Source organism: Mesoplodon mirus, assembly GCF_964341445.2.
Source record: "Mesoplodon mirus genome assembly, chromosome: 4".
NCBI lineage: Eukaryota > Metazoa > Chordata > Mammalia > Artiodactyla > Ziphiidae > Mesoplodon > Mesoplodon mirus.
This window is the reverse complement of record NC_138979.1, coordinates 113,964,724-113,981,023: the sequence shown is the minus strand read 5'-3', so window position 1 is coordinate 113,981,023 and position 16,300 is coordinate 113,964,724. Positions and strand designations below refer to the sequence as shown.

General features: G+C 47.6%; 1 protein-coding gene across 7 annotated transcripts in view; it reads left to right on the top strand.

Annotated features, from left to right (window-relative positions):
* The window catches only part of SLC7A7 (solute carrier family 7 member 7), a 40,580-nt gene that overhangs the window by 9,350 nt on the left and 14,930 nt on the right, over nt 1-16,300 (top strand). For 6 of the 7 annotated variants that reach the window (XM_082620147.1, XM_082620144.1, XM_082620143.1 and 3 more), the window contains one exon: nt 2,237-2,782. In XM_082620147.1, coding sequence (XP_082476273.1) covers nt 2,284-2,782 — 499 coding nt within the window. In that variant the 5' untranslated portion in view covers nt 2,237-2,283. Of the gene's footprint in view, nt 1-1,082; nt 1,164-2,236; nt 2,783-16,300 lie in introns of those variants that run through there. The other variant, XM_082620145.1, reaches the window with a different exon arrangement.

Genomic DNA, 16,300 nt, shown 5'->3' with positions numbered 1-16,300 from the left:
AAAAAGTTTAAGGGACTAGAAGGAGAGATTGTAGGGTAAAGATAAGCACCCCCCTTACCCCAGGGCTTTTTAGATCTTTGTTCTCTGGTAGTTGAATAACCAAAGGGGGTTTGAAAGGGCACGAGAAGGAACAGAAAGACAGTTGGATTTCAGAATGGGTAGGGTGTATTTCTGTTGGTAAAGGAGACCCAGAATACTGGAATTAAGTAGACTCTAAAAACAGAATATATGCTTTCCCCAAATTGCTCAACTTCCTCTGTCTGTTCTGGGCCTGTCCAGTATAGCTCAGTGAAATCTTATTTCCCCATAGTTGTAGGAAATTGGAGTAAACTTGTATTTGGGGAAGGTGTTTATAGGAATTTATGCTTAGCCCATAGATCCTGGTATGTTTTCTTAAGGATGAAAGGGCCTGTGAGTTGGGCATGGATGCAGCCAGAGGTTTCAGTCTCATTTCTTGACCTTGTTTCCTCGGAAGCAGCTTGAGGATCAGCCTTGGGGTCATGGCGCAAGTTTTGGGCGGCCACCTCTCACTCTGTGTGGAAGTGTGCAGAGTTCTCTTAGGACACCCAATCACGAGTTGGACTGTACTTACACTTCCTCTAATCTGCATGTGAACAAGCCTCTGTGGCACAATGTGCAACCTTCCTGCCTTTCTTGTTCAGGGTGAGAGAGAAGTGGGGCTAAGCCGGGGCCTGGAGAGAGAGAGGGCTATGCATTCTTTCTCAGCCGCAGCCCTGTCCTCAGCTAATTTGCTTGGGGACAGCTTCCCCAGGGCTGCAGAAACTGCACCCACCCAGCTGACCGTCAATCCTTTCTTCTGGGCCCCCCCGGCCCGGGGCCCTGGAGCAGAGCTGACAAAGGAGATTCCTGAGAGAGGGCGTTCTTATCGCAGAAAGTGCTGAGCCAAGAGCTCCTAGCCTTCCCCTTGCAGACGTGAAGGGCCAGTGAACCTTGGACCCAGACAGTTGCTTAACACCCCTCTCCCCCTCCCTCTGTCCCTCCGCCCTTCTTGACTTCTTGATATGACTTAAATCCATAAGCATTTGCCCGGCCTTTCCTTTTACTGCTGGCTGAAAGGCAGGAGTGGTCAGATCACAGCTCGCAGAGGCTGTGTCTCTGTGTGGCCGCTGCCTCGGGGACCTGCTTCCACCCAGGGCCAGGGAGTGAGTGTGCTTCCCACCCTCTCCCTCAGCCCCGCTCCTCTTGCCCACTCTCCCTTTGCTGCTCTGCAGTGTCCAATCGCTTCCTTTCCTGAGTGCCTCTAGCCCTAGGATCCGCCCACTTGCTTGGCCAGCCTGGCCTGACCTCCCCTCGTCACCTCCTGCTCCGTGATGCCCAGCATTTGCTACCCCGCTTCAGCTGTTTCCTTGCCTCTGCTTTGGTGCTGTCTCTCCAGCAGCAGCTCCTGGGTGGGGAGTGGTCATCAGCTGCCTCCAGTCATCTCTAGGTTGGGCTGCACATTCGGATCACTGATCTCTCATCCATACTTTTTTTTTGGGTGATGCAACTATGCAGGGATTTGATGGCCGGAGACCTACAACACTAGAGGCTGGGAATGGTATCTGGGAAAGGAAAAGCTTGGAAAAGAGGAGGCCTGTCTTCTTTTTGGGTGGGGCTGGGCTGCTTGGGCTTTGCTGGGGCTGAAGAGTTCAGCTGAGGGTTGTTAAGGGATACTCCCTGAACAGGGGGATGGTTGTGAGTTTCCAGCAAAGAGCTCTCTGAAGCCTTTAGGTTTGCCAGAGCCAGGGTCCTTGGGGGAAAAGGGCAGTGTTGTGAGGAGAACCCACAGACTAGCTGCTTACAAGGTTGGTTCCCAAGGTTGCATCTCATCACAGGTGACAGGTGAGACTGAAATTGGAGGGAAGACAGACTTTTTTTGGGGTAAGGCTGAAAAGCACAGCCTCAAATCATTATGGTTACACGTGGGAACTGCCAGATTGTTCGTCTTCCTGTCTCCAGTGAGCTCAGATAGAACCGGGATTTAGTTTTCTATCTTGTAAATCAGGTGGGCAGTGCCAGTCTAATGATGAGAAACATGCTTTCTCTCTGGGGAATGAGTGCCGTCCTTTAAAGACTCGAGTTGGTGAGCCAGATGGAGAAGAGGTTCATGGGAGGTGGGACGTCAGAGAGAGGTCTCTGAAATGGTGGGCGTGGCTGGCTTGCCCACTCTGGCCCCTGTGGAGGAGAGTTCTCTGTAATTGCCAACCTGTTATATATCTCCACCTTTCTTCCTCAGAGGGCAATGCCAGAAAGCTGGTGAAGGCTTTCTTCTCCTCCTCCACCATGGTCGATGGCGTTAAGTATGAAGTGGCCTCCCAGCATGAGAGGGACGCCTCCCCTTTGGCCGATGAAGCCAGCCCCAGGTCGGAGCAGGTAAAACTGAAGAAGGAGATCTCGCTGCTGAACGGCGTGTGCCTGATTGTGGGGAACATGATTGGCTCGGGCATCTTTGTCTCCCCCAAAGGCGTGCTCATATACAGCGCCTCCTTTGGCCTCTCCCTGGTCATCTGGGCTGTCGGGGGCCTCTTCTCCGTCTTTGGGGCCCTTTGTTATGCGGAATTGGGCACCACCATTAAGAAATCTGGGGCCAGCTACGCCTACATCCTCGAGGCCTTCGGGGGACTCCTTGCCTTCATCCGACTCTGGACCTCCCTCCTCATCATCGAGCCCACCAGCCAGGCCATCATTGCCATCACCTTTGCCAACTACATGGTGCAGCCCATCTTCCCGAACTGCTTAGCCCCCTATGCTGCTGGCCGCCTGCTGGCTGCTGCCTGCATCTGTAAGTGGGGCTGGGCAGGAGGGGTGGGGTGGAGCGTGGGGCAGAGGCCAGCACGTGAGTCTGCTTAGTCAGTAAGAAGGAGATGGAAAGGAATGCCTCTGACAGACACTTTTTTGTTGTTGTTAAATTAACGTACACTAAGTGTGAAAATTCGAACAGCATCAGAGTGTCCAAAAAAAAAAAATCCTTTCTCCCAACTTCCCATGGTAAACATCATTAGCAGTCTCTACCTTTGCTGACTTTTTTCTTCTTCTTTCAAGGGATGTAGTTTTGTTCTGTTTTACAAAAATGGGATCATAGTACACATATAATTCTACAGTTTGGTTTTTTCCCCAGAACTTATCAGTGATGCTCTTTTCGATTTACAGATCTACTTTAAAACAATGCTTCATGTTATTCCATGTTAATTTTAAGGATGTATTGTATGTTTAACTAATTAAGCCTCTGTTAATGGCCATTTCAGTTGGTTCCAGTTTTTCAGTCTTACAGATAACACTCCAGTGAATATCCTATTGCGTTTGCATGAGTTTTTCTGTGGGCTAGATTCTTTTTTAAAAAAATTTATTTCATTGAAGTTTAGTTGATTTACAATGTTGTGTTAATTTCTGTTGTACAGCAAAGTGATTCAGTTATACTTATATATACATTCTTTTTTGTATTCCTTTCCATTATGATTTATCACAGGATATTGAATATAGTTCCCTGTGCTATACAGTAGGACCTTGCTGTTTAGCCATTGTATGTATAATAGTTTGCGTCTGCTAATCCCAAACTCCCAGTCCATCCCTCCCCTCCCCGCTCCCCCTTGGCAACCACAAGTCTGTTCTCTATGTCTGTGAGTCTTTCTGTTTCATAGATAAGTCATTTGTGTCGTATTTTATTTATTTATTTATTTTCAATTTAAAAAAATTTTTGGCTGCATTGGGTGTTAGTTGCAGCACGTGGGCTCTTCATTGAGGCACGCGGGATCTTTTGTTGCGGTGCGTGGACTCTTCGTTGCGGTGTGTGGGCTTCTCTCTAGTTGTGGCTTGCAGGCTCCAGGGTGCGTGAGCTCTGTAGTTGTGGTGCGTGGGGTCCAGAGTGTGTGGGCTCTGTAGTTTGTGGCACGTGGGCTCCAGCTGAGGTGCGCGAGCTCAGTAGTTGTGGTGCACGGGCTTAGTTGCCCTACGGCATGTGGGATCTTAGTTCCCTGACCAGGGATCGAACCCACATCCCTGCATTGTAAGGCGGGTTCTTTATCACTGGACCACCAGGGAAGTCCCTGTGTCATATTTTAGATTCCACATATAAGTGATATCATATCGTATTTGTCTTTCTCTGCCTGACTTCACTTAGTATGATAATCTCTCGGTCCATCCATGTTGCTGCAAAACGCATGATTTTGTTCTTTTTTATGGCTGAGTAATATTCCACCGTATATATGTACCACGTCTTCTTTATCCATTCATCTGTCGATGGACATTTAGGTTGTTTTCATGTCTTGGCTCTTGTGAATAGTGCTGCTATGAACATAGGGGTTCATGTATCTCTTTGAATTATAGTTTAGTCCAGATTTCTGCCCAGGAGTGGGATTGCGGGATGATATGGCAACTCTGTTTTTAGTTTTTTTGAGGAACCTCCATACTGTTTTCCATAGTAGCTGCACCAATTTACCTTCTTTGTGGCCTAGATTCTTAAAACTGTCATTTCAATCTACCTTGCCTTTTTCTCCATCTCATAAATAAAATATTATTTAAATTTGTACGTTCAGCAAAGCCACTTTGGAGGTGCTGAGAGGCTGATCTTCTGCAGCCCCTTCCCTCAGCTGCCTCTGTTCTAGAAAAGTGCCCTCGCAGAGTGAGAGACCCTGGGACCGTGGAGACCCCGCCCACCCCCGGCTGTGGAGAAGCTGAACGGTCCTGTCAGTTTCAGGGGCAGCTGTGGGGGACAGGCATTTTGCACCAGGTACAATTGCTTGCTGGATCAACCCTCTCAATCAGCCTCATGTGCTCTTTCTTTTCAGTTTCTCCACTGCCTCATTTTACTCTCAGCTTCCTCTCCAGCCTCCCTCTTTTTTTTTTTTGCTGTATGCGGCCCTCTCACTGTTGTGGCCTCTCCCGTTGCGGAGCACAGGCTCCGGACGCGCAGGCTCAGTGGCCATGGCTCACGGGCCCAGCTGCTCCGCGGCATGTGGGATCTTCCCGTACCGGGGCACGAACCCGTGTCCCCTGCATTGGCAGGCAGACTCTCAACCACTGCGCCACCTGGGAAGCCCCAGCCTCCCTCTTTTGACTGTTGTGCAGAGAGCTGGCTGTCCTCTGTAGGCTCCTCCCGTGTTTCGTGTGCCCGTGTGTGGGCTCGGACTCATGTCTGTGTGTGGGGCTGTTTGTCATGCTGGCAACAGTCGGGGAGGAACAAAGGCACTGCCCTAGGTTGCAGGAAGGGGGTTTTCCCTTGAGGTCTTAAATGCGATCTGTAGTTTCTCTGGCATCATTTACAGATGAGCTGGTGGGCTGACTTTCTGATGAAACTAATTTTAGAATCTGTTGGTCTCGGAGTCCCCTCAAACGTGGGCATATACTTACATATCTTGTGTAGAGTAAGGATTATTCCACTTAAGTAAAATTTCCAAGAGGGCTGCATCCCTTTAAGCACCAGAATTCTATTTTAGCCATCTTGGTTGAAATCTCTTTAAAACCAGTGATATGTCTGCTTGCCCTCATAACTTGACTTTTTTTTTTTTTTTTGGTGACTCAGGGTCACGACTGCACATGTCAAAGCTTGTATGACTGAGGCCCCTGGTCTGGGGATGAATGTTTGCTTCCTCAGTGGCCTCGGACAGCTGGCCTGACTTCAGTGCCTCAGATTTTATTCTTTCATGATTTTGATGTGTGTTGTCTCTGACAGCTATTGTTCCTTGATTCTGGCATTGGGCCTGCCTTCATCAGTCTTTTTTTTTTTTTTTTTTTTGCAGTACACGGGCCTCTCACTGTTGTGGCCTCTCCCGTTGCGGAGCACAGGCTCCGGACGCACAGGCTCAGCGGCCATGGCTCACGGGCCCAGCCGCTCCGCAGCATGTGGGATCTTCCCGGACCGGGGCACGAACCTGCGTCCCCTGCATCGGCAGGCAGACTCTCAACCACTGCGCCACCAGGGAAGCCCCCTTCATCAGTCTTTTTAAGTTGCTGCTTCTAATTTGGGAATAGAGATGTACTCAAACTCTTGTGCACCCAAATACACGTACACACACATGTGTACCCTCCTAAGAATACATGCAGACTAGCCACAGTTATGATTAGTCTGGAGAGCTCCCCAGTTAATAAAAGATAGAGTTTCGTGCTGGATTTATGGCATATATTTGAGACAAGCCTGATAGAATGAAAAGCATACCAGACTTGTGTTTGAGGCTGGGCTCAATAACTGTGTGTAGTGACTGTTACTTCCAGACTCCTGTGAGCGTGACATGAGATTCAGTGAAAACCATAAATCATGACTCAAGTGTAATGTATTAATGATTATAATTAAAATTGCTCTCTCTCGGTTGCTTATAGGACTTTGTTCTATCTCTAATAATCTTCAGAGGGACATAGAGATCTGGAAAAAGGTTCAGAAGGGCAACTGAGATTGTAAGTAAGAATTTAGGGGCATATGATTCATGAGTTTCTTCCTTCAGCTCTTGTTTAATGAGCAACCAGTACAAGTCAGATGCTAAGATATTCTGTCCAGATAGGATCTAGGCAGTAATAGCTCATTTTTCTAACCGTAACCCTTCAGGAGAAAACCAAGAAGTAGGGAGAGGAAGAGGCTTACAAGCAGCCACGAAAGAGGCACCCTAGGAACCAGAGAGACGACTTTCCTCTCATGGGGAGGATCGCTTAGGACGACAATACAGGAACTGTGATGTCTGAACTGAATTTTGAATAGAAACATAGCCGTCTCCTCAGACACTTCTCACAGAGGGAACTGCGTGTGAAGGTGCAGGGTACAAAAAGGCGCAGAACCGGTCCAAGAATGCCAGATAGTTGGTATGGCTGGAACGTGGGTAGGAGAGGAATGAGAAGGGAGAGACTGGAAATGTAGCCCCAGGGCCAGCTCCGCAGGGGGTTATATGGTGCCAAAACAGGTTAGACTTTATCTTGAGAGCAGGCAGAAGCTATTGACCTTAAGTGTAGACATGAAATCACATTTGCTTTGAAGAACTCTGGCTTTGTGTAGAGTGTTTTTGGAAAAAAGTGTGAGACAGAAGGTAGGGGCACTGGGTTAGGGAGCTGCAACCTGAAGGGTAGTGATGGCCTGCACTGTGGGCGGTGCCTTTGGAAGGGAGATGAAGGGATGGATAAAGAAATAGTCATAAGATGGGATTTCTAAGACCTCTGGGTGTGGAGGGCATGGGAGCTCTCAGAGGTGATGCTAAGGATTCAGGCTTGGACAGATGAGGGGGTGATGGGGTTGCCTTCTGAAATAGGGAAGGTGGGCTGAGTGATGAGGTAGAGGGGGCACCTGGGGCTTCCGCTGGGATGCTCATGTGCCCTTCCAAGAGCTGTGCCTTCCTAGAGTCATCATGACCCAGAATTGGTCATTTTCCCCCAACTGAGTCACACTTACCTAAAAAAGACGTACATGTTGATGTCAGTCTATTAATGTACATGGTGAGCATACATGTATGATTTCTTTTTTTAAAAATTATTTTTATTTTTTGGCCGCGCCATGCTGCATGTGGGATCTTAGTTCCCCAACCAGGGATCAATCCCGTGCCCGCTGCGTTGGAAGCACGGAGTCTTAACCACTGGACCGCCAGAGAAGTCCCACATGTATGATTTCTAATGAGCAGAAGGCATGTGTTCGCTATCAAGATACCCCTTTCCTAGTACCATAGTCACCGGGGAACCCATCTAGTAATCAGGGAATTCCTTGCAGGGCATGGAGCCAGAACAAAGGAAGAAAGTTTTGACTATTTGAGGAAAATTTACTGAATGCGGTGGGTTCTCTAAGGTATGAGGCTGAAAGGTAGAGCCCTTCTTGCAGGGAACTCATGGTTAGTGGAGAAGAAGGGCAAAAATAGTCAGTGAAACATTGTATATGGTGAGTGCTGGGAGGGGCTTGAGTGCGGCTAATTCAGGAGGTGAGGTCCGCACTCAGTACCCAGCACTGAAGGATGGAGAGGAGTCAAGGGGGGGTGGTGAAGAACCCACTCACCACAGCCTACAGAGCCGACGCCATCGGACGCTGTGACACATCTCATCCCTCTCACCCTCACTCTCTCCGCTGCAGCTCCGGGCCTCCCCTTCTTGCTTTTCTTCCAATTTGCCTGGCACACTCCCGCTTCAAGGACTTTGTACCTATTGTTCTTTCTGCCGGGAAGGCTTTTTCCCCAGATGCCTTCAGAGTTTATTCCTTTACTCCATTCAAGTCTTTGCACAAATATTGCCTTACCGGAGACCTATCCCATCTAAAATGGTCACTCGCAGTCTCCCAGCCAGTTTTGTTTTTCTTACCACCTGACATTAATTCTTTACTTGTTTATTATCTATCTTTGCCTCTAGAGTATCAACATCATGAAAGTAAGGACTTTGTTTTGCACACTGCTGAGCCTCTGGCACCTAGAACAGTGCCTGGCATCCTCTAGGTACTCAGTAAATGTCTGTTGAATGAAGAAGGCGTAAGGAATTCTAGGCACAGGCAAAGGCAATGTAAAGGCACAAAGGTGAGAAGAAGTGTGGGGCGCGGGCTGTGCATGGGGGATTGTGGGATGTGAGGGGACAAGGGGAGGCAAGGGGTTAGCGCACGAGGCCAAACCTTCCTAGAGGGCTTAGATTTTCTCCTGAAGCCTATAAGGAGCCATTGCAGGATTGGAAGGAGGGAGCAGGGCAGCTGGGGTGGGACCTAAGAGCAAGTCTGGAGGCAGAGACACAGGTTAGATAGCTTTCTTACCCATCTAGGTAGGAAACGACAAAAGCCTGAACTGCTGTTTTCCCAGCACTGGTCATTGTCGTTATGGAGCGCGCGCGTGTGTGTGTGTACAGGATGGGCAACCCAGTCCAAGATTACAATGGATCATGATGAGTGTTGTGACTTGTGAGGCAGAGGGAGCCCAGGAGGAAACCTGAATAGCCTAGGGGTTTGGAAGCTCTGCATAAGGAAGTTGACACCTGAATGAAGAAGAATTAACCGAGTAGAGAGGGAAGAGGAGCATCTCAGGCAGCAAGAACGAATGTGTGAAAACTTGAAGACAAGAAAGGACATCTTTGAGACACTGAAAGGAGCTCAGGTATTGCGTTTAAGGTAGGAAATGTTGAGAGTTGGCCTGCAGAGGTAGATGGAGGTCACAGGATAGGTTGTTCAGGGCTTTATATAAACTGTTCTAGTTATTATTGCTGTGTAACAAATCACACAAAAAGGTGTTTTCAAGCAGTCATTTTATTCTTTCTTGGTTTCTATGGCTTAGGAATTTGGGAAGGGCTAAGTGGGGCAGTTCTGGCTCAGGGTCTTATGTGGTTGTAGTCAGATGGTGGCAGGAGGTGAAACAGGCGGAAGCTGAAGCAGATGCAGACTAGATGGGCATCTTTTTCTCAAGTCGCGTCAGGGCTTTTCCATGGGGTCTCTCCATATGGACTACGTTGAGCTTTCTCACATAATGGCAGCCTCAGCGCAATCAGACTGTTTTACTTGGTGGCTGAAGGCTTCAAGAATGAGTATCCGAGCAAGCAAAGTGGAAGCTGCATTGCCTCTTATGACCTAGCCTCTGAAGTCACATGGTATCACTCCTGCAGTACTATATAGGTAGAAACATTCACAGAAGACCATCCAGTTTTAAGAGAAGAGACACAGACCCTACCTCTTGATGGGCAGAGTGTTAAAGTCACATTGTATGAAAAGCATGTGGGATGGGAGATATTGTCGAGATATCTTTGGAAAATATAACCTACAGCACATGCTATATTAAGGAGTTTGGTGGGCTTCCTCTAAGGCAATGAAAAACCTCTTTGGGCTTTCAAAGTAGGGGAGTGATATTTGTGATTTAGATTTTAAATAATTTGTGATTTTTAGGAAGATTATTCTGACTTTGCAGGGCCAAAAGCAGTGGGACCAGTTAGGAAGCTGTTGCCATGATCCTGGTGAGAGATGCTGGTGGCTTGGACTAGAGTCACGTTTTGGGGATGAAGATACTGGTTAAGACTTGGACACCAGTTAGATATGGTTAGAGATTGTCGATGATAAGATACTGAGCTTTGGCATCTGGCTTGGACAACTGGGTGAATGGTGATGCCATTTACTTATAGGGGGAACACTGGAGGAGCAGTAGTAGGTTTGCAAGAAATTGATGGAATCAGTTTGTGCCTGGTGATGTTGAGTAGGTGGTTAGATATTCCTGTGTATCTGGAATCATGACAGTTGGGCTGGTGATATACTTTTGGGAATCATCAGAGTATAGTAGTTGAAATCACAGTAGCAGATGAGATGATCCTGGGACGAGATATAGAAAGGGAAGAGAAAAGGGCTTTGGGTAGCATTCTTGGAATTCTTAGAATTATAAGAATCCTTAGAGTACCATCGTTGAGGGAGAGGTATTCTGCAAAAAAGATGGAGAAGCAGCATCCAGAGAAATAGGGAAACGTGGAGAGGGTGAGTGGAAGAGAGCAGTTTGAGGAGTCCGTGGCCAACAGTGTCCAGTCTGCTAAGAGGTCAAGCTAGATAGGACTGAGTGGAGTTGTTTGGATTTATCAACATGAAGATCACGGGTGACTTTGGAGAGGGAAATTTCAGGGCAGTGAGGGCGGAGTCAGATTTTGGAGAGATCGTTTATTTATCCAGCATGATTTATTGAGTATCAACTCTGCCTAGTTCTGGGTTAGGCCCTGGGGATACAAAGATAACTGTTACCCAATCTCTACCCTCACATAGCTCACAGTTGATGGGAGGGACAGATATGTAAACGGTTCCGAGGAAAGGCAGTGCACCCAAGGCAGGTGGGTTTACACTCAAAAGTAGCCTTTGTTGGAAGAACTGTTAAATAAAATATGGAATGGAACATCGTTGGAATTGACAAGAAGGAGGTCAAGGGGAACTTTGGCAGGCTTTTCACTGGAGTAGTGCAGCAGATATCAGACTGCATTGTGGAGAAAGGACAGGGAAGGGAATATAGATGTGCTTTCTAGAAGATGGACTCTGGAGGCAAGGAAGGCGGTTGTTAGTGGAAGGAACCAAAGCTGAGGGGGGAGTTTATGGGAAAGACTTAAGCTCGCCTTAGGTTGGTTTGGGGCTGCGTTTCTGGAAAACTTGGATGAAATATTCATACCCTACAATGAAGTCTTCCCCATGGTTGGAATACTTGGGATCCTGGAGTCAGCATTTCTGTCCCTTGAACAGTCCAGGGCGCATCCTCATTCCTTTGAGAGGCAGCGGTGCCTGGTGGTGAGAAGCACGGCATCAGGCAGGTTAAATTCATTAGTCTCAGTTTCCTCATCTGTAGAATAGGACTCTACCTCACAGAGGCGTGATCTATATTTCTACCATACTTTCACCCTTTCCTATTCATCAGTGACAATTTCGGGAGAGCATATACGGTTTCTACTTCTGTCCGGGTGGCTTACGTTTCCTTTACAGGCGTAGTCCTCCTTTAGAACTGCTGATGAACTAACTACAGCCCTAGATAAGCTAGTATTGCTAATAGACCTTGAAATCATTTACGGATTATTTATTGCTTAGGTAAGTTTTTTGTATGCATGGGTGACTTCACTCATTGCATTGTCAAGGTAATCACATGCTGCCCTCTCCACCAGGAATTCCACCTCCCTTCCCCCCACCCCAGCATTAGCCTCTGTACACTCAGTGCAGGTAACAGTGGTCCTGGTGCCCACCTGCACCCACTTCACTCCCCCAGACTGGATGGGTTGCCTCTCAGTGACTTTCATAACACCTGATTCTTGTAATCGCCCAAGTTTACTTTTCTGGGAAGGCTGGGGACTGGGTCTTAATCAAAGAGTCTGCACAGGGTCTGGAACACAGTGGGTTCAAGCTCAATACATGCTTATTGGATGGATGGATGCATGGAAGAATGAATGGATGAATGGATGAATTCTGAGTTCTGAAGGAATCTTGCTGTCCCGTTCAGGGCTCTATAAATGGTTACTTTTCCCAGCCAGAGGGGTGTGCATTCAGCCCCTCCTGAAGCTGATTACATTGGCTTCTCAGAGCTCTTTGAGGATTGCTCTAGTTCTCTGCAGCCAGGAAGCCCTGTTACCCCAGGGGGAGATAGTCCCACTCCCCGGCCCACATCCTTGCATGCAAATGGGGGGCATATAGTGTAGTGGAATGTGTACAAGCTTTTGAGCTGGCCACTGGCTGAGTGGCCTCAGTTTTCTCAATTGTAAGATGAAGATAATAAACCTACTCTGTCAGATTAAATTAGATGATGTATGTAAGAATGTCAGTGACCCTGTGACCCAGTTTTTTTGGTCTAGATTGCTGCCTTTTGTTAATGGGATGTTTTATCTCCTGTGTATTCAGTCTGCCTGCTGTACCAGTCGGCCAGCAGCACACATGCGGGCCCCCATGTGAACAGATTACTCTTTAGGGGTCAGGCGGTCTCGGCATCCCTGACGCTTGACCCTCGTGATTTGCGTGTAGTAGGTGCTTTTCAGTGAATGTCCGCTGGAGGAGTGAACAGAAGGTACAGCTCCAGATTCAGTTTGGCCGAGAAAGGCATTGCATCTCTTGGCTCTCAGGGTGTTGGGGGCTGAGGGCCACTGTGGGGCCTGGGCAGAGGGGAGGGCGGCTGCTCGAGCCGCTTGTGGACGCTCTAGGACTTCAGATCTCTGAGAGCTTTGGCCACTGTCCTCGGGCAGCTTTTCCTGGTACTGGAAGACTTCGTGTCCTTGTGGCTAACGAGGTGGAACAGCCAGATGCTGGGCCGCCAACTGCCTTTTGCCCTTTGAACTTTCTACTTGGAAGCTAGTTGCCTCTTCCAAAGGGATTATCCATTTTAAGGTGGGGGTGAGGAAGCTTACATTTCTTTTTTTTATAATAAATTTATTTTATTTATTGTTTATTTTTGGCTGCGTTGGGTCTTCGTTGTGGTGCGCGGGCTTCTCATTGCGGTGGCTTCTCCTGTTGCAGAGCTCAGGCTCTAGGCTCACAGGCTTCAGTAGTTGTGGCATACGGGCTTCAGTAGTTGTGGTGTGCAGGCTTCAGTAGTTTTGGCACGTGAGCTCAGTAGTTGTGGCTCGCGGGCTTAGTTGCTCAGCGGCATGTGGGATCTTCCCTGACCAGAGCTCCTGTGTCCCCTGCATTGGCAGGCAGATTCTTAACCACTGTTCCACCAGGGAAGCCCAGGAAGCTTACATTTCATGTTCCACATTCACAGCAGCAAGGGGACTAGAGTCAGAGCGCTGAGGTCTTTCTGGTATGGGGTCAATGTGAACTTTGGAACAAACTCTTCACCAGCAGGGAGGGAGATGGAGCTCTGTGCTGGCCTGATCCCCAAAGCTTTTCAAGGGTTCACCCTTGGTCTCTTCCTTTTTCTATTCTCTTTCTCTCACAAGAGGCTAAGGGAACAGCCTAGAGGAAGCTGGGGAAGGAGCTAGGGACAGTGGGTGCCAACCTCGGCTGACCATTGGAGTCACCTAGCGGGTTTAAAAAAAACACGTGGGACTTCCGTGATGGCGCAGTTGATAAGACTCTGTGCTCCCAATGCAGGGGTTAGGGTTCAGTCCCTGGCCATGTGGGAACTAGATCCCACATGCATGCTGCAACTGAGGAGCCCACCTGCTGCACCTAAGACCCGGCACAACCAAATAAATAAATAAATAAACATTAAAAAAAAAATACTCCTGGCCCCTTCCTCTCCCTCTCTTTTCCCCCAGCCAAATAACTCTGAACCACTGGCAGAAGAATGGAAATTAGCTTGGAGAACAAGACTTGAGGAAGCAGAAAGTTCCTGCTGAGGAGAACTGATGGGGGCCTTGGAAAGAGAGGTTCTCAATTGTCACCATGCTTTAGAATCACCCAGGGAACTTTTTTTTTTTTTTTTTGCGGTACGCGGGCCTCTCACTGCCGTGGCCTCTCCCGTTGCGGAGCACAGGCTCCGGACGCGCAGGCTCAGCGGCCATGGCTCACGGGCCCAGCCGCTCCGCGGCATGTGGGATCTTCCCGGACCGGGGCACGAACCCCCGTCCCCTGCATCGGCAGGCGGACTCTCAACCACTGCGCCACCAGGGAAGCCCCCGTGTGTCTTCTTGCCGGATGCTGTCACCCATGAAGCCTGAGTAAACGACATGGTTATTATGTAGCCTGAAAAGGTAAAAGTGTTTGGGGACCAGCTGCTATCTGGGAGATACAACAGCACCTAGGAAGGGTGGAAGAAATAATCAATCAAGGAATCAAGAAGAAAAAGTGATTTTTAAGATGTAGAGAGTATCCTAAACCAGCATTCAACAACAAAAAACAAAACAAGCAGTAAAGAAAACAAGGAAAAACTTGAAATGTCTGGCTTTAGGCAGAAGAGCTGAGGCTTTTTTGGAGAGCTTAAATCTGGTCCTTCTGAGGGAACCGCCTCGGTACAGTATTCTGGAGACATCTGGCTATTCGTAGGCCTGAGCGTACCAGTTAAGGGGCTGGACTGCTCCCCAGCAGTGTGACTCTGACTATGCATAGACTAGCCTAATGCAGAGATGGGTGGTTTTTCTTGAGTAACATGTGACAGAGAGCTTGCTCACCTCAGTTAAGCCCACAGGCTGCTATACTTCTGCTGATTGCTGGGGGATGAATGATGTCACCAGTCAGAAGACACATGAGACGTGTCACTGGTGACTTTGAAGTTCACGATAGCAAATGGAGTGGCAGGTGGAATCTTCATCTCTTTGTCACTTGAAGTCTGTGTATGTGAAAGAAAAAAGAGAACACAGAACTAAGCCCTGGAATGTAAATGCTAGGATACCAGAGGATACACTCTGGTGAGGGATGGAGCAGATGTTATAGAGATTGGGAGAGATGCACTTAATGAAGCTTTAAACTGAAATTTTAGAGGAAGGGGAAAAATACACAGATAGAAGTATACATCTGGGTAGTTTGGAGGCTATGAGGTATTATAGAGAAAGAAGAATAAAGTTGGAAAAATTGCTCAGTAATGCATTTGGAGAAGCTAGAAGATTGGGAGTGATGCTTTTGGACTCATCAACGTTCAGTGAGGCTAATAAACACATTTGCTTTTTACATTTACTGTAAGGAGGAAACAATTTATTTGATTAGAATATGACAGTGACAGAGTATACCTTGTTTGGGCTTCCCTGGTGGTGCAGTGGTTGAGAATCTGCCTGCCAATGCAGGGGACACGGGTTTGAGCCCTGGTCCAGGAAGATCCCACATGCCGTGGAGCAACTAAGCCCGTGCACCACAACTACTGAACCTGTGCTCTAGAGCCCACGAGCCACAACTACTGAAACCCGTGTACCTAGCGCCCGTGCTCCTCAACAAGAGAAGCCCGTGCACCGCAACAAAGAGTAGCCCCCGCTCGCCACAACTAAACAAAGCCCACGCGCAGCAGTGAAGACCCAACACAGCCAAAAAAAAAAAAAAAAAAAAGTATACCTTGTTCAAAAGTGATGGATTTGCTAGAAAAGCTGAGATTGATATAATATATCAAAGAGAGATGTACTTGTATGAGGATCTGCTATAATAAGGGATGCCTGCTCCCTCTGGGCAAGGTTACTTTTTGATTCTTTTGATTGCAGTGAGAGGGAAATTTCAGGACCAAGACACAGAGACCTGTCAAAGGATTTTACCTCCCCTTTCTTCTCTCTTTCCCAACAAATGTAATGGACAGTACTACCCAGTACTGCCTCCAGCTTTTTGCCTGCAGGAGGGCTGCTTTTCACAACTAAACAGGAGAAGTCTCTTCCTTCCTCATTACAGATACGTGGCCCATCTCTTAGAAAGGACACCAAGGCCCTGGCCTCTGTTAATCCCATCTGCTTACCTTGGGAAGAAGAATTATTACATAGTGCTATCAGAGGGCTCTCAGATACCAGTTAGAGATTTTTCCTGAAGATCTCCCATAGTAAAGTACATGGAAATAAACCCCCATCCTAAGGGAAGAAGCATGGTGAAGAGAACACGAAGATAAAAGCAAAAAGAAGTAGGAATGATGTAACTGTGGGCATTTACTGCACACTCTCAGATCAGAAGAATAAGTGTTTTGCTTTCCTCATAAAAATCATAAAATTTGTACAAAAGGGAAATATGGTAGCAGTGGAAGCTTCAATTCCCTGAGCATCTTTTGCTAAAATCAGTTGCATTCTATTAGAAGCAGTACCTCTCTACATTAAAAAAAAATGGTTAATTATGGAAGATTTCAAACATATACAAAAGTAGAGCAAATTGCACAGTGAACTCCCAGGGTTCAAGCACCAGCATCAATGATTATCAACACTGTTTTATCAACATATATGCTCCAACCACCCCTTCCTCACCCACACTAGATTATTTAAATCAAATCCAAGACATCAAACCATTTAATCCATAAAGGCTTCAATATATGTCTCT